The following is a 23,370-nucleotide window of genomic DNA, read 5'->3' as shown; positions in this document are numbered from 1 at the left end:
AAGACACTGGAACAGGTTGCCCAGAGAACCTGTGGATGCCCCATCCCTGGAGGTGTTCAAGGCCTGCTTGGATGGAGCTCTGAGCAACCTGGTCACCAGTGAATGGTGGACCTGCCCGTGGCAGGGAGGTTGGAACTAGATGATCTCCAAGATCCCTTCCAACCCAAACCATTCTGTGATTTAAATTCCTAAATTCCATTGATTTTAGTGGAAGTTAACACCTAACATAGTATGAGGATGGGGTTCTAAGTGACTGTGGTGTTGGTATTTATAGTACAGGTTTCATTTGAAATGAGAGGTTGTTCTCTGCCTGGGAAAAGTGAAAAATAATTACCACTGAGAAAACTCAAAGGATGAGCTCCTGTAAGAGCATCATCCATTCCCACTGAAATGAGGATGTTTTGTCTCTCACAGCCTTGAGTCAAAAATGCTTCATGGATATTCAGGAGTGGGATTTGGCTCAGCCACTAATGAAATACAGAAGTAAAGGCATCATTGAACAGAATGGAAAGACCATTGACCTGAAGAAAAGGCACAATGAACTGAAGGGAAACACCATATCAATTTGAAGTAGCAGGCACAATTTAAAACCTACAGCTATCTAGATTTTTCCCAGCAGTGTTCTCTCCTGATACTACCTGCACTCACACTGGTGAATTGGTAAGAGCACATCCCAGAGTAATCCATTTGCAAGCATCTTTTCTAAACTGAAAAAAAGAGCAGTTAATACATATGCAGAAAGGAAAATATTCTTATCTCATTAACAGACTTTCTTTAAGCTTACTAAGATTAGAATACTTAGTTATTTCAAATTGGTAAAACATGCATTCATTATAAACATGATTATAATGATAACTTTGTAGATAATAATCAATTATTTAAATATGAATTATTTCCCTACATTATAGTCATGTTTTCAGCTATAATCACCTCGGGTGCTCCGTTCCTCCCTCCTTTACAGCACCTCTGGCTGTGTGTGGAGCATTAACCATTTGCTTCCAGACACAGACTGGGAGAGCACCAAATCCAGAAAAAAAATTTCCTGTGTTGTCCTGGCTAACAACTTAAACATGTGCCTCTTCTAGACTCTCTTAAGTGGGAAAAAATTCCATGCAAATGGCCATCTTAACCCTCAATTTTTTCCCCTTTCGTTTTTATAAAAGGCTTGTGAAAGTGCACCAGGAGCAATGCTCATGGGCTTAATAAATCAAAAACTGACGCCCTGGCAGTTTGGAAGTACATGCAATCATCCATTTTTAATAAGAATTCTGAGAAGATTAGCACCCTGCAACAAGAGCTTCATTTACAGTGTTGCAAGGCTTAGTGGCACGGTAAACTCTCCTGGCTTGCATGTGCTCCGTAACTCTAGATGACAATTTAACCAAGTTCTCTGCTTCTCCTCGGGGTGTGGAGAAAATCCACCTTGAAATATTAGCTCTCTTGAGCACGTGCAACATGCTAAACATTTGTAAGATAGACTATTCACAACATTTATGTGCAGCGAGTGGAATTTAATCTCTTTTATTCCTTACTCCCAAGTCTTGTGAGTTGTTTCCCCCATTCTTTAGTTGTCTCTTTAATATGGTTTGCACATATTTAATATATTCCCTCCGAGGTTCTCAGCGCACTTTCAAGAGCTACTTTTGCCTTACTGTGACTCTGCAGCGTATCTAGAATGTAATAGCACTATAATATACCTTTTTTTATAGATGCATAAACTGAAACATTGAGAAGTTAAATGATTTGCTGGTGGTTATGATCAGTCAATGACAGAAAGGAAGGAATTCATAAAACTTGACTATCAACATCCTGTTTTAACCTCCAGACACAGTGGTGCAATCCATGCCTTCAAAGCAGATGCAGTGTCAAAATGAGTTACCTGTTCTTTTTTTCTGGTCAAAGCAGAGATGTGGGTGCTTCTGAGATGCAACTCACCAGATCCTTTCATTGTTATTTAGAATGGGCCAAATTATTTCTGTCCTGGGAGACCCCACTTTTCTCTGCTAACTGCAAATGGAGTCTAGATCACATACTAACAGCTGTGCTGAAGATGTGTAATGTTAGGTGAGACAAATCCCATCCGAGCTTGCTTTCCCTTAAATTTTAATTCTGAGTGCTAAGTGGCTCTTTATCAAGGTTTCAAGAAGAATACTTTGGCAATAAGATTAATTAAGTACTTGAAGGGAAAACTTGGCTGCTACCAGATTTAACCCAGGAAGAAAGGGTTTATTGTCACAGAGCACTGAGCTGTGTATGGGAAGAGGAGGAAGTTTTGAGCAAATTTTTTAGCATGATGGGTCAGTGCCTAAGTTATTTAGGCACTGGGAGGTTCAACTGGAATTTTAAAATGTGCTTAAGCGCTACTTCTGTAAGCAGTTTTGAATGCTACAGTGTGATTTTCTAGTTACATTTTAAGGCATTTTTAAGAACCTGGCCCCAGGTACTTAAGAAAAAAAAAAATCTATAGATATCATAAGGGAGAATTGAGCAAGAGAAATTCATATTTCTGAGGGGGAATAAAATATACTAGAGAAACTGTACTGCATTTGGGCATGGTGATTTATATGCTTGTAGGGATTAATAACTTCTTTACTTCATAACTGCTTCATAGCACAGCTGTGTCTCTCGGTCTGTACTCTCAGCTTTCAAAGTAGCAGCGACAGCCCTGGATGGAAGTCCATTACTGCAGAAGGTGAAATGGTACAGTTGAGCCATTCCTAAGCAATAAACCACAAAACAATGGTAGTCTGCAAAGCCTGACAACGAGGTATATGAAGTTGTTGAAACTGTGGCTGGCCTGATAGTTTGTCTTAATATCTAAAATAGCTTGATAGGTCTCTGTGAGACCACTGCATAATAATCTTGAGCAAATGTATTTCATTGCTTCCATCCCGCCGCAGTCTAACTGCTGCCTCTTGTTTCATAACTTGCAAAATGCCTGGGGCAGGAACTATGATTTTCTCTGTGTTTATGTAGCAACTACCATCCACTGGTGGCTGAGGTTCCTAGGCACTACCGTTAAAATAGTTCTGTTCTGATAATTGCGTAGGAATAGAGGCAGACGCTTGAAATTTCATATATTCCTAGATGGCTTACTGAATTACAGGAGTATAGAGGCAAAGAAAAGAGGGGGGAAGAAAGCAAGGATGTGAAGAGTGGTTTTGTATGATGTGTAATTTTTTGAACAATATCAATCCCTAAAAATATGCACTCGTGTTTAGAAAGTTTAGGACTTCTGCAGAGTAGGGAGACATCCTATGCTGATGTCTGAAAATGTTGCTAATGGAATTTGGCTTGCTTCAACAGAACACAATGATAGGTGTGTTTTATGTTGGGCTGGGAAAAGAAGGTAAGAATTTCATTATGAATATCTTTGTAAATAGACCATTAATCATCATGATGGATATAAAGTTGAAAACATGGCATAGCTGGCAAGCGCATTCCTTAAGTGAATCTAACCTGAACTTAATAAAGAAATGCCAAACTAACTGCAAAACACTATTCTGCCAAGATTCAGGCTCCAGTCAATCATCCTGCCAGGTGACAGTGTGTTTAATGCTAGGACAATATATCACTAACAATCTCAGCTGCTACCAGCTCAGCAGAATTAGACTATTTACTGAACAAAAGCCAGTGAAGTACTGCCAGTGGCACAGAAGTTGGAGCTGCTGCTATTCTTAGAGGAAGATTGTGAACCAGAGCCCGCACGGAAAAGGAAATAGGAAGATGGGAAGTAGACAGCCCTGCTCTTAAAGGTTCCACACTTGTATCCCTTCCATGTGGCTGATGACAGTGCAGCTGGTAATATACACAATTTGTATGCCTTCAAAACATGACAGCTACTCACTAAAAATCTGGAAGAGGTGGGATGACTCTTTTCCCCTTTTACAGTTTTTGAATGAAAAAGCAGAGATGGTAGTTTTTATGTCTCAGTTAAGCTCAGATAACTGTCTTGCCAAAAAACTCAGAAAATTACTGTTTGTTTTCTCAAGTGTTTTTCATTTTTAAATGTGCAGTTGCTTGCCATTATCTATTCTACCCTAACTACTGCGTTGGATTTATGTGTATTTATTCCCTGACTAGTTGCAAATGTTTGTCGACTCCTGAAAGTGAAATAGGTATGTGAATTTGAAGCAAGTGCAAGGCTACATGTGATTATTTTAAATTAATTTTTTCTCTGAAGTGTGTATTCGAGCTCTGGAATTGCCCATGTGCTTCTGGACAGAAACTCAGAGTTACAAATAAACTTGCACGACTGAGGAAATTTGTATTATTTCCCATGACTTTGCAAGCTTCAGGAAGCATTAAATGCTATTTTCCTTTGGTCCTTTGCCTCCGTGCTAGAATCAGTGCCCAAGCTGGGATACGGCTTTGAATTCTGGACAAATTTTTAGGGTAGAAGCTAGGAGCTGGCCAATCATGGTATCAGTAGGTCAGATTACAGAATGGCACATGGGAAGGTCGGTGCAGGAGGTGTTTCTGAGAGGCACCAGCTCCTATCGAGATCCTAATTCCCCGGGAGCCCAGAGCCCCTGCCTCACACAGAGGCAAGATACTGCCAATCAGCTGATTGGCAGCATGTTGCCTCTTTGAGAGGCAGCGTCTGTTGGCTCCTGCAAAGTTCCTGCCAGCATTCTTAAACTCTAATTTGGGAAAGAAAATTACAATCTGGCACATCACCGTTGGAAGGTTGCCGACCCCTGCTCCACACTGTACGAGCGGCAGCTTCAGAGAACAGTGGGATGAAACTTCCTTTGTTCCGTGCGTCAGGAGCAGGCGCCCGAGCACGGCTCCTCCACGAGGCTGCACGGCCCCACTGAAGGCAGCAAAGGCAATGGAGTTGTCCACGTGTTGACAGTGAACAAATTGTCTATTCCTTTTGTTGCTGGATGAGCCACTAGGTAACCAGATTGATTTTATGATCCCTCACTGAGTGTTCAGGACTGGTGCTTGAAAAAGACATCTTTTATCTGTCAGCCAGTAAATCTCACATCGAGTTGCAAACATACTGGAGAGCTTGAATTCAGCAAGACCGTTTTTATGAATAGAAACATTTTCAGAATAGACACTCTCCTGAACACACAGTTGTTTTACAGGAATTAAAGAAGTCCTTATGGTGGATGGATAAGCCAACTCTGGATAAAATAAGAACCAGACTATACTTTGATCTTCTGTTTGAACAGAACCTTTTAGAAGAACTGAAAAAGTTCTGAGTTTTGTTGGTCTTTTTGCCTTCTTCCTTGCTTTTCTCTTTTCAGGCTTAATTGGGAGTGAATAGTATACAAGATGGGAGGCTTGTTTGCAGTATTATTGACATGAAGTATATCAGATTTGCAATAAATGGGTTTTCTGGTTTATCAGCATTACTCAAGATCTTGGATATTGACGTGCATATAAAGCAGAATCCTCTGTTGACCAAAATCCAAATACCACACCAAACAACATATCAGCTACAGTGGCCACCACTGTTAACCTGGCTTTTCACAACAGCCATAAATCCCAAAGAACACAAACGAAGTATGAGCAAACGCTGAGTTCTTCTCAAATTAACATTCACGATGCTTCCAGGTCATCCAGTAAGTAGTATTCCATCCCTTGTACCATCTCTGCCTTTTCAGTAACAGATGATTGATGAGGGGATTCCAGAGGAAGCCACAGAATATAGTCCCATGGCGATCCTCCTCTAGTCTGAACTTTTGTCTTGGTTTATACAAATGCTTGCTATGTATTAGAGAAGTTAATAACATACAATGACTCAAAGAAAATGGTCTCTCAGTGAGAGAAATCGTGGCTGTTGAAACAACAGTTTCACAAAAGGAAAAATCCAGATCCATTGGTCAGTTCTTTTAGCAATTCTGTGCACTTACATGGAGTACTCTGTATTTTGAAAGCGCCGTAAAAAATAACTAGTGGGTTGTCTTGGAAGCCCCAGAAAATAACTACTGGCTTTTCTTTAGGATTGAGATGCTTAGTGGTAGGGTTGACAAGACCTTAAAGATCTGAGAGAAGCTGGACCAGTGCTGGCATTATAAACTGGGGAATCCCTACCCTAAGGTCACCTGTTAGAACCATTAGGCAGCTCGTCTTTACCTCAGTGATGTTTTCTGTGTCTAGAGATTACGTGATACATATTTTTTGGTGATGCATGTTGAAATCAAGAAAAGGGTTAACTGTATAGTCAAAATTGTTCAGAAATTACTAAGTAAGTGTCTTTAGAGTGTTTGTTTGAGAGGGTACCCTGATGATACAATAGTACTTAGCTCGTACCATAGTGCTGCTATCTTATGTTGTCTTGGCTGAGTGCGTCGTTTAACTGTTCCGAAAGAACTGGGTGATGAGCTCTACATATATCCTGGTGTGGTTTGACAGCAATACTTCACAAAAATTAACTCTTGCCACTCCTTGAACACTTGAATGGCTTTGAGCAGATATTAAAGGTGTAGCAAACATGTATTTTTCAGAATCCAAGGTACTAATTCCAAGAGATTTCTAAATGCTGGGATCAAACTCTGGAGTTTACATGTATTTCCAGCCAGTTTCCTGTCAGGGAGTTCTATTCCAGCCACATCCATTTTCTTTACACAGGGAATATCTTGTTCCCTTTAATTGGAGCTGCACTTAGTCTCAGATCTGCAAGTGTTTAAAGTGAACAGTGACAGAGCCTAAGTGCCTAAATGAAATCTTGTGATCCCAAGAACCTCTTCTTAGCTTCTGTCTACCCTGATTGTGCTGAAACTTCCCAATTGCATGAGATCCTTAACTTAAAATAAAGTGCACTCAGAAGTGCTGCTGTCTCAGTAGAAATGAACAGAGTAGCACTTATCTTCCTCAGAGATCTCCCAGATCCACAGATGAAGTGCTGCTCTGTGGGGGTTAGTCTCTCCTCTTGCTGTGGGAGGTTCAGATGTGTGTTTCCCACTTTTGAGTAGAGTGGCCCAACCACCAGAATGGTGGGGAGTCTGGGACTGGCTGAGATGTGTAATGTTTTTAATGAAATTGTTCAAACTGACCGAGAAAGAATAAAAGAGTAATTTGGCTGCAGAAAGATATTTCTCTCCTAGCTTAATGAATTAGGTAATGAAACAATTTTAATACTTCATCCATGGCCATTTTCATGTAAAATGAAGAAAGAGGCTATGGAAGAGAGTCTGGAAATTGGAGGGCCATCTTCTCAGTTGTGTACTTTACCTGCCATGCTAGTGGATCATCATTGCAGTACTTGACTTTCCCATAAAAGCAAGTTTTCTTCATCTTGTAGCAGCTTCTAGAGGGACTTACTGCATTTGACTGGTTCGTAGCTGTAGCTTTAGTACCTGGCAGCTAGAGCAAGTTTTTGGGAACAGCAGGGTGAGTTTGTAGCCTTCAGGTACAGGAGGGCTGGCCCCAGCTTCACCATTCCAGGGTGTTATCAGTCATTCCTAGTTGCTGAACTGTTGGATGTGTGGGGCACAGAGAGCTTTAGGCACTGTCCTCCCTTCTTCCTCTTCTGGCAGCCCTCAGAGGATTGAGGTGGTCCCTTCTCTCCTCCTGAAAGCAATGGCCTGATAAGGTCCAAAGGGAGAAGACAGGGTTGAATTGTGGAGTCCAAAGGCAAGGAGCAGTCTCTCAGCAGCAGTGAATTCAAACACCAGTGGGGGATAGTATTTAAATACTGTCCCCACAGTATAATAAGCTTCCTTATTGACTGCCACACATTAGGCTGTGTCTAAGGCACCTAATTCTATACAGTATATAGACAACTTCTGTGTGTAACTGGGAACAGTGTGTTCATGTATGAGTGACATGTTCCCACTTGACTCCGTAAGGAAGACGCCTGTGATGTTGACTTTTATTTGGTTTAGGTATTGGAGTTGTTGGGTAGGTTGTGTTATGGGTGGGGGATGAAGTAGGGCTTGTCAGGGTGCCAACGGGCTGGTTGCTCCCAGGGGCCTGGGAAATATGGGAACTCCCCCCACACGGGCTGGGCAGGAGCAGAGCAGCTCCAGCTCCAGGCATGGGGCACATCCATGGGGCCAGGCTAAGGCTAGTCCCAGGGTGGACCAGGTTTGGCAGGGCTGCAGGGAGCTGAAGACTGGCCCTGCTGTGGCATCACTGGGACAAGGGCTGACGGCCTCAGGGGCTGAAATGGGGTCCTGAGCCATGGGTAAGATGGGGGGAGTCCTGGGCTTGGGCTCCAGGCCCTGGCACCTGTCACTAGGCAGTGAGTTAGACCTGCTGTGTAGCAGCTCCACCAGATGAAAATGGTTCATTTCTTCCTGCTTTACATTTTCTGAATAGTCTAACGATAGGTTTGCTTTCACATCCTTTGAGATTAGTCTTTATTTCAGACAATGCTTTCAACACTAAAAGGGTCATAAAAGTAGACAGTTCCTGAGAGCTTAGAAAGAAAAACTGCTAGTCTCTCATCCTTCTCCCTCCCCCAAATTATTTGATAATGGAATGGGAAGCTTTCCCATAATCTTTTGCTTGATTTTTGCTAATATGAACCTGTCAAAGATCGTGGCATTTCCTTAGTGTGTGATGTGGAGCCAGCTGGAACCAAATAATCCACCCACGTTTTCCATCATCTTTGTATCCTGATAGGAGCTTCTGCTTAGCAGAAATGAGAAAATACCTGTTATTTCTTCCTTGCTGTCATGGTGGCCATATTGAGGCTGTTTCCTACTTGGCTGAAGTCTAACTAGATCTGAATAAGTGTGATCAGATGAAAAATAAAGGGTTTTCTGCTTGGAACCCAGGCCTTACTCTTACAGCAGTTCAAGAGAAAAGTAATGTAAGAAATTACACTTTCCTTTCCATTCACTGCCCCAAATAAATATTTTCAAGGATGTAGGAGCATTCCTCCTTTGGCTTGAAGATGCAGAGATTTGAGTCTGCAAAAATACATTCCTTCATCCTTAACCTTACTCCTACAGAAAGGAGAAATACCACTCTTTTGTAAGCTTGTGGACCTGCTTACCAGAGAACATGAGTAACTTCTATTATAATTTGAACTGTACTCTTCCTAACAAAACCATCTGCAAGGGTGGACAGCCAATGCAAAACACAGCCCCTCAGCCCTTTGGTTTCAGAGCCTGATGACTCTGCAGCTGGAGGAAAGAATCTCTTCCATTTCACTTTCCCATTTTCAGGCTCTCTTTTGGTCTGTATTGCATCTATTTTAAGCATTAATGTTTTGCATGTAATATCTCTCAAAGCCTAATCCATTGCTATGGACCCACCTAGTGACGACTTTATAGATACTTTATATTTATAAAGGCACTTTGCACTTACCTTTTTGTGATTTTTGTTAGGTTTGGAGAGTTTTTTTTGATGTTTGAAATGGATCACAGTACCCAAAATGAATACTTTCCATGAATACTTCATTCATCTCTGTGTATTTAAACACTGAGAAAGCAATGACATTTATGTGGCTACCTGTGGATAAAGGCATAAGCACAAGGAGAAGGGTCACACTGTTCAGAAGGTAACCACAAATATTACAGGTGAATTTTACATCACCAGAAGTAAGAATTGTCTGTATTCTGAGCGTGAGGAAACTTTTATTCGCTGTTATGGGAATGGAAATGTATCAGTATCAGCTTCCACTTTAGAATGATGCCAAGAGGGATCCTGGTTTGTATTGTAGCTGACTCAGTGAACGTTCTAAGTCTGAAAGCTTCTCTAGACAAGCAAACTGTAAAGAATTAGGCAATGTGTGTGGCTTTCAGCAATAATCTACTACCTCGTGGCTTTGTGCTGTGATCAGTTGATATTTTTGGACAGCCAGGAACAGCTCAGCAGTATCTGACACTTTAGCAAGCACTGGTAAGTATCTGAAAACCCTAGAAAGGTGCTCCTGGTTTATGCAAGGAGTGACTGTAGTCAGGCTAATGCCACAAAGATGCACAGAGTTTACTATCCACATGATGTGGGATCCCTTTAAGTGAAATGGGGTCTGTTGCCTTTGTACTGCCCACATAGAATGGGGTGAGCCTCCTTCCTGCTATTCCTGGTGTTCATCAACCTGCAAATCTGAATAGTCCAACAGATTTTCTCACTGCAGTCCCCCTCAGGTAGTAAACTCACTGTGTTATATTAATAACTGAATATTCACATATGGGCATCTGTTGTGGTACACAGATATTGTGTGTAACAACCATTAAAAACACAATACTAAGAATTTTTCATTGAATATCCTGTACTTTAGGGGTAGGCTACAGGTCCTGCATGGATATCAGAGAGGGACAGAGAGATTGTGTATATTTACCAATAACCAAAGTAGTGTTTGCAGATGAAAGTTTAGTATAATGAGACATTTTATAAAAAAAAAATGTCTTCTTTAAATAAAAACCATAACCTGTAAGGTTTTGGTTAATGTTGAAACTTTTCCATCTGGTTTCACATGCTTTCTATCCCCCTATGAAAACAGTGCAAGCCATGCACAGTAGCCACACAAAACTCTGCAGTCAGATTTGTAAATGTAAGTCATTGGATCATTTCTAAAAAAACCACAGTATTTCTCCTTATATGATCTAGTCCAACCATGTCCAGAGACCATCAAAACTCTTACATGGTGCAAAATCTACATCTCATAAAATCTCTGGTCCGACTGCCAGCTGCAGGAACCTGCAGTTCCCTCAGTTTTGGAGAGCTGATGCCATTTCATACTGCCTTGACAAAGACAGGCTCTGATTTTAGAGGCATCCTTGGTGAATCAATGCATGGTTAAAGTTTATTAACCCCTGAGGTCTTACTAAGTTTAGAGTATGGGCTTGGCTCCAAGTGGAAGACTTAGTTTGCACAGCCCAGTTATACAGTGTTAGGAAAGGAAGTGTGGTGTTCGAATAGGTGTGGCTTAAAACTGGAGGATGCCGTGATTTTTGCTAGCTAGAAATGCAAGAGAACCCCGTCCAAAACAAGCATAATGTCTTGGGGATGGGTTGAAATTATATGGAGTAAATTCAGATGTTTTCTAAAAGGCCGCCCACATCAAGTTTGTAAATAATTTTTCCCTCAGTACTGTAATATAGAATAGTAGTTAAGGATTGTTTCCTTGGCATTGTAACACAGAATAATAGGTAAAAAGGATAACAGGTGTGCTGAGAAATCAAGTTATTTCCTTGACATATTCTATCACATAAGACTCGAGAGAAATCTAACCTGTAGCCATTCTTTTGCAATATTAAGGATTAGCTACTGTCAAAGAAAAAAGTGAAGGAAAAATAGGTGCTAAACTCATCAGATGAAGAGCAATAGAGTAGCAGGTAAAGTTAGACATCTCAAAATGTGCTACTGGAAATTGATGATGAGCTCAAATAGGGCTGCTAACTTAATATGTAGTCTTTCCTTTTAATATTGGCTTCTAACCTGTAAGGTTGGAGAAAGCAATTTTTCTGCTTCTCTTTAATTGAACAGTAGAATTGATGCTGAGAATTAGTCTAATGACTTTTCTTTCCTTACTTGATAAATTGGTTGAAATAGTAATAAAAAATAAAATTGGGAGGCATATAGATGAGCATTGTGATACTATAGCTATCCATCAGCATAGCTTTTGTAGAGAAAAATGATATAAAGGTAATTCCTTGAGCTTGTCAACAAATAATAAAATATAATCATTGGATTTTTTTTTTCCTTTAAAGAAAGTTTTTGAAAAAGACTTTTACAAGGGGCTATTAGAAAACTGGTTGTGGGATAGGAGTGCTGTCAAGAATTAAATAGTCTGAGGAACAGAAGACAAAACTCAAAGTGTATTATCAGTGTTTGCTGTACAAAAGCTGCAACGGGGTATCCAAAGTCGGAGTGTTGTAGGTGGTGTTTCACTTATATGTGTTCATGAATTAAAAATAGCTGTGAACAGTACCTAAACATTTGTGTCTGAGGCAGAATCACTCAAGTCAGGGCTGGAGAAGACAGTAGAGGACTCCATGCAGGAGGGATGGGCAGGTTGGCTACACAAGTGTGGTGCTGACAAAGGCAGAATGCTGCACTTCAGGCAGAAAAATGGATGTGATGATGCTCAATGCTCTGTTCCAGTGTAACTCTGACTCCTAGGGAGCAGAAGGGAAGATGGCCTATGTTTCCTTATGGAATACTTAATCAAAGTAGGTGGCATGATCCAAAGACAAGATCCAGTGGTTGACAGTGGAATAAGAAATAATGCTGAAAATACTAGAGTGACATATGCCAGTGGCAGGTCCTTTCCTGTAACACTGAGTTTGTGTCTGTATGAGTTAGGATTCCTGGAGAATCTGTATAGCAGAAAAAGAAGTTCAAAAAGGAGCAGTGCAAATTTTAATCTTTATTCAACTGACTTCTACATGAAGAAAGAGCTAGAGAGTATTTAGAGAAAAGATAAGTAATAAACCCAGAAGTTTATGAAATAAAGGATGAGATCGATTACTTCTTTTTACTTTTTCAGTTATTACAAGAACAAGTCAGTCAAATGCAAACATATAAAATAGAAAACAGTCTCTTATTCAACTTGTAATTCAGTTTTAGTTCAGAAGTAATGTATAATTATGTACTTTTATAAAGTAAAGTATATGGCAGAGGTAAAGCAGGAGATGAGGGACAGAAATAAATTTCCACCCCCTCCCCATTATAGAATCCTTGTCCAGTCTAAGCCCACCTGGATTCGAAACACCTAAGACTTAATATGGTGGAGAACTGCCTCTTGCTTTGAAGCAGGATGTAGTTCGTGTCTGAGGAGGAGTTCTCACTTAAATTCTGTGGTGATTTTTCAAACTATCATAGGAAAATTTGCTTTTATTAAATGAGGTGCATTTTTTTTTGTGTGCAATGAAACACAAATCTCTGTTAACATCATTTTTCATGACCCTATGTGTCGTGAGCCACAAATCACTATAAAAACTGTGATCTTTTTAGAGATTGTAGGCACAAAACTCTGTATGGTTGCTTTTGTGCCAAAGGCCTGTCCTAGCTGCATACAGCAGGTTTTTACTTTGACTACAGTATTGAGGCCCCTTTGAGATATTTATGGCAAGTTGCAAAATCAATAAAAAAGACAAGGCCAGTTAAAAAAAAAAAAAACGGAAAAAAAAAAAAAAGTAAGCGTCTCTGTCTCCTATTTTCCACCCAATTTGCACTTCTGGAGACACCTGCTGCCATTCTATTGCTAGCCCAGAATTCCTTAAGAAAACAAGTTTCACCTGTGACATTCTCACTTGTGAAATCCTTGCCCAGATTTTGAACCACATTGCTCTCAAGAAAGGGCAGTGGCTACATGCAAATACCAGGAGAAATGGTTGACAGGACTGATCGTGTGGGGTCAAATGCTAAAAAGGTATGTATGAATGTGATTTCATTTCCTGAAAAAGTGTCAAAGGACTATCTCTGCTGTCTGATGTGGTGACATTCACTGTTTCTGCATTTTGATGTTTTTCTCAGTATGCCTCAGGCTGTTAACATGCAGAAGTTGTCTCATTTATTTTATTTTATTTATTGGACGGGGGTCAGGCACTTTGTAAATTATGGACTGCATTCGCAGTGAATCAAAATATTTAGGTTGCTTGTGAGGTTCAGTCCTTGGCATTGTGTCACTAATTACTTTTACACAACTCTGAAGTAATGAAAAAGGGAAAATGCATCAAAAGAAAGAGGAATTAAACTTTGTAAAACAAAACAAAAGCCACATTAGAAAGTGTTATTTAAAGGGAAAAGCGGGTGACCAAATGTGCAGTCTGGACTCAGTACAATGTTATATGGCAAGAGAAGAGACACTCGGCTCTGGACCTTCTCCAGGCAGACAAAAATTTATGACATAAATTTTCTTTGATAAACGTTCCTGAGAAACCTCTTTGTATTTTTATCTTAATGAATGTTTGTCTCAATCCAGTGCTCTTTTTTTTTTCTCCTATGTTTTTTTTTTATTTATTTCCTTTCTGATTCTTTTATATTCTGAATATACCTCAATGGCAACTCTTGAAGATCTGTCTTACAAGCTAATTGGTACTAGAAGGTAGTCAGCCCTGTACCTGGATTGCATTAGGGCTTTTGAAGAGTGTCCCCAGATATTCTGATTTTCCCATATTTATGCTTCAGAACACTGTAGCAGTATTTTCTCTGGTTTTGCTCATACAAGGTACAGAAGCATTCCCAGGAGCCTTCAGCATGCTACCACGGCAATGTTTCTAGCCTCTAGCTGTCCCATGTAATGAGAGATGAGAAGCAAGAGTTAAATCTCCATAGAAAGAGCAATAACAACAAGCCATTGGTCTGTTTTATACCATACTTATGTATTTATTTCTCTGTAATAGTGGCTGAATTGAAGTCTGTGTGTTGAATGTAGGAGTTCAAATTTTTGCTTTTACTCAGAAGTGGAAAATCACTTAGAAAAGTGCATCAGAGCACCGTTAAAATAAATTAGGGCTTACGTATGCTTTTGTAAGTTTATAAATGAAATGTAACTTTACATACTCATTGATTGCTGTTTCAGGTGTATGATAGCAATGTGTTTTATAACTCCTTCGCTTGCATTTAATGTCATTAGAATCACTGCTTAATTTACAGACTGATCTTCACAGTGACATATATAACAAGTTAAATATCAATAGAATGCATTTGATAAACACTGATTTGTATTACTCTTATCACAGACATAACGCAGGGATCTCGTGCAGGGCACAATAGAAAGGGAATATATTTCCAAATTTGTTCTGAATTTAACATTTCGGTATTTATATTTTTTGAAACACTTGCTAGATAGCAGTTACATGAATCCTTATGATTATACAGACCAAAAGGGAATAAAATAGATAAGCAGTTTGTAGAATGTAAGGATGTTACCTTTCTTTGTGTTCTTTGTCTAATTGCAATTGCAGTCATAACTGTAAACTGGTTCAGATAGAGGATACTTCTTACAAAAGACCTAATTCTTCACTGCTCCTCTAGTAAAAAGTGATTAGCAAATGATAATATAATTCAACAAAGTTTATAAAATGGGAGGGCAACTGTGAATTCAGCTATATATGCTTGAGTCATGCACAACTCCAAAGAGTTGGATCTGGTTAGCTCAGGGTGGCTGTAGTTCTATGCTTAAAGTGTCACAAACGATTGTAATGGCACTAGAAGAAAACCACTTCTAGTAAGAGAAGCAGACAGGAGATGTACGTGTGGGTGGGGAGAATTTTGATTGCAAACACCGGAGGAAACCTCACGACCACAAGAGGAAGGCTGGAGTGCCTTCACAAACCCCATAGGACAAGGTGCTGTGGATTATTCTAAAACACCCTTGCACTTTTAATTGCATGTTGCTTGACGGTCAATGGAAGCAAATCTGTTTGTTTTAAACCCAGCATCCTTAGAGCAGACTATAGTGGGAAAAACAGTCAGATTAGAAATACAGAGACAAAATATGATGACTCCAACCCTGTCCAGTGGATCAGTTAAAGAAAGAAACAGAATTGTTATGGTGGAAGTGACGAGAATGTGGTGGTGAAGGAATTATGAGAGCCAGACAGAAAGACCCACTGGGTTAAGCAGAATGATCTCAATGTCAGTGCACTGGGAGTCATGCTCAACAGTTATTACCTACTACAAATAGATCAAAGTTGTGGGTTTACGATACTTAGCCTCAGAAGCTTATGTTTAGCTATAAAACAGGTTGCTTGTTCAGAAGAGACTTGATTTCTTCCAAGCACTCCTCCACACACACGCACCGGGGAGAAAGGGAGTAATTTCCTTTTGATGGGAGCTGGTTATCTGCATGAAATGAGTTGGGTTCGTTGTCAGGGGGTATTGTGGCAGGCATTTACATGTTCAGAACAGTCATTGGGAATGACACTGAAGAAGAACATTCCTGCTGGCATTGTCATTGGGGAGGCTGAAGATCAGATGGGCACTGACAGCAAACAGACCTGTCACTCAGAGAGGAATCATCCCGACTGGGATGGAGGCAGAGCAGGGATTCTGCATGTAAGGTGAGGCTGTGGGCTTCAGTCGGGACGGTATGTTCCATGCAAGATAACTGTGCTGAAAAAAGAACATTTAAAAAAAAAAAAAAAGACTTGGAGCAACAGGTTCCTATTTTAGTAACATTTTATGTTGAGAATCTTAACGAGGAACTGTAAATTTGAAATCCAGTTAGCTCCTTAAATCATTTCGAGCACAGTTCCTATCCGTGGATATGCTCTCTATTTTTATGACTTTTTTTTTTTTTTTAACTGTCCTGGTTTTATTTAATTTTTTTTCAAGCTGCCTCTGTGCAGACCAAGAGTACTAAGACAAACAGTAAAGAGACCCTGTAGCTAACTGACAGTATAGATAAATAATAAAACAAGCTATATCCAAAATATAGGGGGATGGAGGGGTGAGGGACCAACACGTGACACAAAAATTAAGGATGTGTCATCTTACTGATTTTTCTCACTTTTACAAACAAAAGTTCCTTTTGCTAAAATAGCTATGTAATTTAATTTTATATGTATTTATGTATGCCATTTTTCATTTCTAAAAAATTCCTACTTAAATTACAGTTTTCAACTATATTAATGTTGAGGTTCCTGTACCCTGACTGATGTGGAGTGGACAGGGAAAAAGAGTACCAACTTCTTTTTGAAAAATGATTAGGGACTTTATTGTGATATTTAGAGAAGTTTGAATTCAGATTTTAGATGAAGGTTCAGATTTCTTCTTAAGGGTAGCATCAGTTCCCTTTTAACAGGGAGGGTTGCAGATGGTAGGGCCCTGCTGAAAGTGCAAGTAATAGCTGATAAATGAGGGCTTCCCACTTGCAAATGAGATGGTTTTACTTTTTCCTTGAAGAAATTCAGTAAATTGAAAAACTCTAAATAGCACAGAAATTTCAGTCCTCCAGACCGCCTTCTCCTTCTCAGATTTTGCTATACTATATTCAGCATTCAGGTTTGCCAACACTGAACATGCCTGATGTGGCATTTACATTCCTTAAAAAAAGCATAGATTAGTTATATTTCTAAGAGTTAACTTCTCCTCTTGACACATGTACTTAATTCCCATTAATGGAAATGGCAGCTAGGCATGCACACTGAAAGGAAAAATCTGTTCCTAAGCATATGATCCAAACTGCATTGTAGCTAAACATTTCCATGCTCTGAAGTAAGCATTCATTATTTGCAAGATATTCTTCATAGTAAATGCATCAACCCCACTCCATTCTCCCTCCGCTCTCCCGTAACCTGTTCCAAAACACCCTTTCTTAGAAAGTCTTGCAGATTCATTCTTAATGCTGCAGTTGTTTTGAGTGTGTGCCTAAAAAAGAAAATCCATTTAGGATCTTTGGAGTTTTGCATATTTGCTGTGAGAATTTTCCAGTAAATCATTCTGTGGAACATCTTACATTTCCTTGAACTTTGTAGGTCTCTATTATTAAAACCTACAGTGGAAACAACAAAACCAGAAAAGCTCTTTTTTTATTATTTTTCCCAGCACTTCCTTTACTTACCATATTGCAGTATCTGCCAAAGGCACTAGGCTGAAGTGCTATCATTTGAGGATTAAAAAAAATAAATTAATGTTTCATTTAAGGTTTTCCTTCTGCCAGTGGGCTTGTATAAAGACCTGTGAATTCTGTCTGTGCAATATTCCAGAGTTATGGTATTTCTAACTTGAGCTGGGTGAATAATTGATTTTTTGGTTCACCTCTTGAACTGGAGAACCACAATAGCGAAAAAAAAAAATCAGTTAAGCACAAAAATTCATATAGGAGAGTTTATGATTTGAGTTGTTTCCCCTCATCCAAATGAAAATCAGAGCTCTTTTGTTTAGTTCAACTCAAAGTGCCCTCTTTTACTGGGACTTGTTTGTTCTGGGTACCCCTTAAAGGAAGCAAAGCAAAAGAAGTGCAGATTCACTGAAATGCTGGGGGATCTTCCATTTTTCTCATCAGTTGAAGATATTATAACTTATATCTAAATTCTCAGTTTGAGAAGAGAGAACTGAGAGAACTGAATGTGGATGTCGGAGGTTGCAAGTGGGTTTTATAACTATGACCTGCCCAGTAAAAAGAGGCATTTTTATTTATTTATTTATTATGCCTCAAAAGTTTTGCAACAAGATAAAATTTCATATGTTAAAATCTGGACAGATGTATGTTACATACATTTTCTTCTTTTTCAGTGGGTATTTATCCCAGTTTCTCAGTCTTTGCACTTTCTGATATGTTAGCAGCCTTTGTGACATGTCCTGGCAATTTCTAAAAAGTAAGTCTAAAACTTAATATGATTTCTAGAAGCATTTCAGAGATTCCCTCGAACCATTTAACTTGGTTTTTTTATCTCTTACGATTGTAGTTGAACTTACTACGAGAACATTATTTTATCAAAGTCTATACAATAGGCTGTTACTAATCTGCAGTAAGTACAGCACAAGGATACAGTAATACAATATTAATACAGTAGCAACAGTAACTTTTTTTTTCTACTTTTCAGACCCAACTCCTTTTTACCCCACTCAGCTGGGAGAGGGAGCTCAGTAGTTGCAGAAAATGTAAAATGAAGGAAACAGGGAAGAAGGTGTAGGTACCTGAGCACAAAATGTATTGGGTGTAAGAGTAATTGTAAAGCAGGGTATGGGAAAAGAAGGGTTCATGTCTGAAGCATTCAGGGGAATGATCTCTACTTCCTTCCTTTCTTCCATTTCCTCTCCCCTTCTCAGCTCTCCCTCTTGCTCAGTTATCTTAGTTTTCTCTCTCAAACTTTTTTTCTTTTTTTTTTTTTCCCCTCCTTTTATTGTGGTTCTTTCTACTTCTTCCTGGTCTAGCTCATGTCCTTTTCTGTAATTCCTGATATGGATGATGGTTTATAATCATATTAGCTGAGAGCCAGCAACCCAGGAGTGCCACTGTCCTAGGCATAATACCAGCTGGGGGGGGTATGTGAGCCCTGAAAAAGTTCAAATAGGAAACAATATAGGAAGGGGTAAATGTATGAGAACGGATGAGGGAAGGACATGGTAGAAGCAGGGCAGTTGTGGAGTGGAACTGAGTTGAAAAAAGGATATGAGAGCTGAGTGGAGCTAACATGCAGTCAAAATAGGGTATTGCTGTTCTGTCATAACTGTTGAGATTTATCTTTTTTTTCAGTAAAAGATGGTCTTAATTTTCATTCAGCTGGGGGCTTCTGTGTAGCTTTACTCTGTAAACTTCTCCCATGGCCAAGTGTGAGGAAACAGGGGAAGTAAAGCAAGAACTGGCAGAGGAGGAACAGCATTTATAGATGGGCAGTGGTGTGCATCAAGGGGAAAATGAAAGACCAAGAAAAGGGGCCCTACAAATGTGAATACAACAATGAAGTATGTTTTAAACAAATAGTAGATGTAAAAAAATCATGTCTCTGTGGGAAAAACAGCTCAAATATTCATATAGATGTGTTTCAGCAGCATGAGGACTGTTGTCGACTGTGAGGCACGTGGGATCTTTGTTTCTCATCCTTTTTTCTGGAGTTGGCTAACTGTGTCAACTTGGGCAAGCTACTAAGCCTGCCTGCATCTCAGTTTCCTTATTTGAGGCCAAATTCTCCTACTAAGTAGCCTCCTACTCCACACAGAGGTTTGCTGATTTGAATGGAGCCCCTGCGGAGCGAGATACTTTTCAATACAAATAAAGTTTTGGAATCGGCCCTAATTATATTTATTACCTGCAGAGGAGTAATGTGAGACTTAACATGGTTTGAGACCCTCAGATGAAAGAGAAAGTATTTGGAATTGTTCCTTTTAATCATCTGCTGCCTTTTCAATGTCTACTTCATGGCTGTCCTAAAAGGGCTAGCTACTAAATAACAAGTGAAAAATCCTTGTACATATTAACTAGGTTTGTCAGGCTCCTATGAATGGACCTCTGTGGAAAATATTATTTGCTAGGGGCTGCTGAAGGAAGTTGGTTTACCCTGCCCCTCAGTGAGGAGCCATTAGATCTCCCTCATGCCAGAAGTTGACAGATTGTATGCGACTCGGCTGGGAGCGCCGTGGTGGTGTAAGGCAGGCTGGAGGCAGCCTGTGCAGATCCTCTTTTATGAACTGCAACGACGGCGCCTTCGCAAACTTGGCTCCGGCGTTTTGCTCCGTGAATGCTCTGAGTGCTCTTCGGGGATGATGCGCAGAAGTTGCGAGTGGGTTTGCTCCTCGTGATTAAAACAATCATCTCAGGCTTCCAGCCGATGATGCCTTTATGCCAACACTGGACTGACTGGCCCCTGCGTGAGCCTACTGGTTTCTAACATATGCATTGAGAGGGAAAAGGAGCGAGTTAAACAGTGTAGCTGTTGGATATTAAAAATAATAAGCTTTTCTGTTCGGCATTTTTTTTAAGCCAGTGGGCAGGAAAATGTTGAACATCTTCTGGCCGCTCTGTGCGCATATGTGTGTGTATTTCAAAAAGTAAAGTTGCTATCTCTGTGCCACAGTGAGGCAGGGATAAGAGGGGAAGAGGGGGCAATGGACCTAATCAAACTGTTGTGGGGTCAAAACCTCGTGGTTTTTGAAGGCCCTTAATGTTGTCCAGCTGCAAATTAAAGGGAGGGGGGGAGGAGAAAAAGAGGAGAGAAAGGAATTAGGGCAGGGGAACTGGAAAGAATGGAGAATAGATACGTGGGTGTGTGTGCACGTGTGTGTGAAAGAACAGGGAGACCAATTTTTTTCCTCTTTTTTTTTCTTTCCCCTCCCTCCCCTTACTTCGAGTTCGGTGCCAGGCCGGACACGGGCCGCGCAGACTATTGAGGCATTGTGCGCTCCGCTTCCAGAGTAGCCTCCGGCTAATCCCCGCGGCTTGGACGAGAATTTCCCCGCGGCGTTCTCCCGGTCGCTGCCCCCCTCTCCCCGCCGGGGCGGGCTCGGGCGGTGCAGCCCTTCCCGCCGGGGCGGGGCGGGATGCGGTGTCCCCGGGGCGGGATGCTGGTGTCCCCCGGGCGGGAGGCAGGGGCTGCCGGCACCTCCGTCCCCGCGTGTCCGAGGCCCGTTACCTGATTGCCTCCCTCGCCTGCCAGATTTTTATCTAGATAATTGGAAGTGCGGGGGAGGCTGCGCTCCGCCGGCCAGCCGAGGGGCTCTGCAACCGCGCGTCGTCCACCTTGTTATCAGGGGCTGTCTGGGCAGGGGAAATGAGAGAGAGCCACGGCCGAGGGACTCCTATTGCTCGCCCAGAGTGGGGGGAAAGAAAGGGGAGGGGTGTGTTTAAATAGAAAACGAGAAAAGCCCTAGCAGACGAACGGAAAGTTTATTTTTGTTGTTGTTTGTGCATGCGTGTGTGTGCGCGTTCGTGTGCGCGCCCGCTGTTTTGGCATGTGGCTACCTTTTCCCTTGCACACAACAGGGCTGTTTGATGGAGTTTGGAGCTGAGGAAACTTTGGGTTTGTTGCCAGGACGGTTCGCAGCACTTTGTGGAAAGCAAGAGCTAACAGTGAGACCGACAGAGTGAGTGACAAGTTGTTTACAGGTTTCCTTGAAGGGGCCTCTGCTATATTTCAATCTGTCAAAGTTGCTTTTCTTCCCTCAGAACAATGCCTGATTGTTGTGCGGGGTGTGTTTTTTTTTTTTTCCCCTCCCCAAAGAGAGAGAAAGAGGGAGAGAGAAAGCGAGAGAGCGGGGAGGGAGGGGGGGAAAGGAATGAAAATTCTTCGGAACACAAATGCCTTTGGTAACGTTTTTATGTCTAATCTCTTCTCCCCTATTTCAACTCCGAGAGTTGATAACTGTTTCAATTTAATCAGTCTGCTCCTGTTTTATCTTCTTTCTCCACTGATCTTCCTCAGCGCAGGGGATTTGCTCCTGGTTTGCCGGTTTAGGTGGATTGTCGGGCTGCCTTTTTTTTTTTTCCCCTCCCTCCTTCCCCCCCCACTCCACCACCCCCCCCCTACTTATCCCCCTCCACCTCTCCACGTTTTTTTAGGACATTGAAGGAGTTGACTTTTCCCGTTTGGCGGCGGCGGGCGAGCAGAATTAAAAGGAAAGGACAGGCCCCCGGAGGTCGCCCAGCGCGGCGGGGGGAGCTGCGCGATCATCCTGCTGCGAGCGCGCTGCCCCTTTAAGAGACTGGTCAAGGAGTCCTCGCTCAGAGCGAGCGAGCCGGGAGGGAGGGAGGGAGAGGGAGGGAGGGGAGGGAGGGAGAGAGCGAGCGAGAGAGAAAATCAATCGGTTTAGAAGGTTTGGACTCACTTGACAGGTTCAGTTGGAGGCGACCATAGGTGGCTGCTGTGACAAAGGGAAATTGTGCTTTTCCAGCATGCTAACTGACCCTGATTTACCTCAGGAGTTTGAAAGGTGAGTCGAGTTGTTGGGGTGGGGGTTGTGTGTTGGAGGGGGGTGTCTGTTGCCCTTTCATTTTTAATTATTTTTTTTTTCTGTTTCGTGGTTTGTTTGTTCTTGCATTATTTTTATTTTTTTTATTTATTTTTTTTTAATTTACCCGAGCACGCGTGTTCGCGCGCGTGTGTGCGCGGATGGGCAGCGGGGACATGGACACGGGGACGGGCGCGCAACTCCGGCGCTCGGCGGCAGGAGGCCGGGGAGATGCTCCCCCCACCCCGGTCCGTCCGTGTCCCCCTCCTCCATCCCCCCCCGCGGTACCTTGGCTATTCCAGCGGCGTGTCAGTGACGGGGGGACAGGGGCGGGCGCCGCCGCGCCCCCGGCCCCGCCGCCCCGGCGGTGCGCCCGCGGCGCGCAGCTTTGTTCCGCGGCCGCGGAGGCTGCCGTGCCCTCCTCCTGCCCACCCTCCTCTGGCCCGACTGGCTCGCCCAGGCACCTTCCTGGGCAGCGCCTTCCCGCTCCTGCCCGGAGACTCCCCGGGAAGCGATCAGAGGATGCCCGGTGGCGGCGAGGCGGGGGGTTCAACTTCCAACCTCAGGCTCCCGTCAAACTTGGGAAGGCGCTCCGCCGAGCACATGACCTTTTGTTGATCTAGCAGGAGCGATTATTTTTAGGCAAGTTAACATCCCGGCCCTCCGTCAGGAGAACATCTTTCTGCCTGAGGAGAGAGGGGGGGAAAAAAGAAAAAGAAAGGAAGAAGTGAAACTCTTGCTTCCAAGTTTTGGCCGTCGCCTCTCTCGCGGAGTGTCAAGAGCGGGGTCTGGGTATGACGAGCGGGGCTTGGGTATGACGTAGATGTGCCCGTCTTCCCCTACCCGAAGCAGGAGCCTTTCCTGCCTGGAATTAAGTTTTTGCTGTCACTGGCGACGGCTTGTGACCTCTGAGAGTTTAGTCCTTATTTCATATAATCTGGCACTCCTGAGAGGTTTTGAAGCGTTCTCTCAGGCGCTTGCACACGCGTCCATTGATGGTCCCGCATCCCTTCCCTCCAGCTTCTTTTTTAAAGGTTATTAATAGTCCCTTGTGCGGCTGCAGTAAACAATCCAAACTTTCATTTCTAAGCGGTAAATAAAAGAACGCCAGGATGCGCGTTA

At 41.9% G+C, this 23,370-nt stretch overlaps 1 protein-coding gene across 17 annotated transcripts in view; it reads left to right on the top strand.

Moving 5' to 3' along the window:
• Positions 1 to 23,370, top strand: part of SOX5 (SRY-box transcription factor 5) — a 636,847-nt gene that overhangs the window by 319,199 nt on the left and 294,278 nt on the right. For 6 of the 17 annotated variants that reach the window (XM_051784944.1, XM_051784943.1, XM_051784942.1 and 3 more), the window contains exon 1: positions 22,058 to 22,230. The exons of 7 other annotated variants lie outside the window; for them this stretch is intronic. In XM_051784944.1, coding sequence (XP_051640904.1) covers positions 22,193 to 22,230 — 38 coding nt within the window. In that variant the 5' untranslated portion in view covers positions 22,058 to 22,192. Of the gene's footprint in view, positions 1 to 22,056; positions 22,231 to 22,381; positions 23,041 to 23,370 lie in introns of those variants that run through there. 4 more of the 17 variants (XM_051784945.1, XM_051784932.1, XM_051784941.1 and 1 more) reach the window with 3 other exon arrangements.

This window comes from Manacus candei, unplaced genomic scaffold (assembly GCF_025592945.1).
Source record: "Manacus candei isolate 608988 ecotype Guabito, Panama unplaced genomic scaffold, ASM2559294v1 h1tg000018l, whole genome shotgun sequence".
Classification (NCBI taxonomy): domain Eukaryota; kingdom Metazoa; phylum Chordata; class Aves; order Passeriformes; family Pipridae; genus Manacus; species Manacus candei.
The sequence above is the reverse complement of the archived record's forward strand: the minus strand, read 5'-3'. Positions and strand labels throughout refer to the sequence as shown.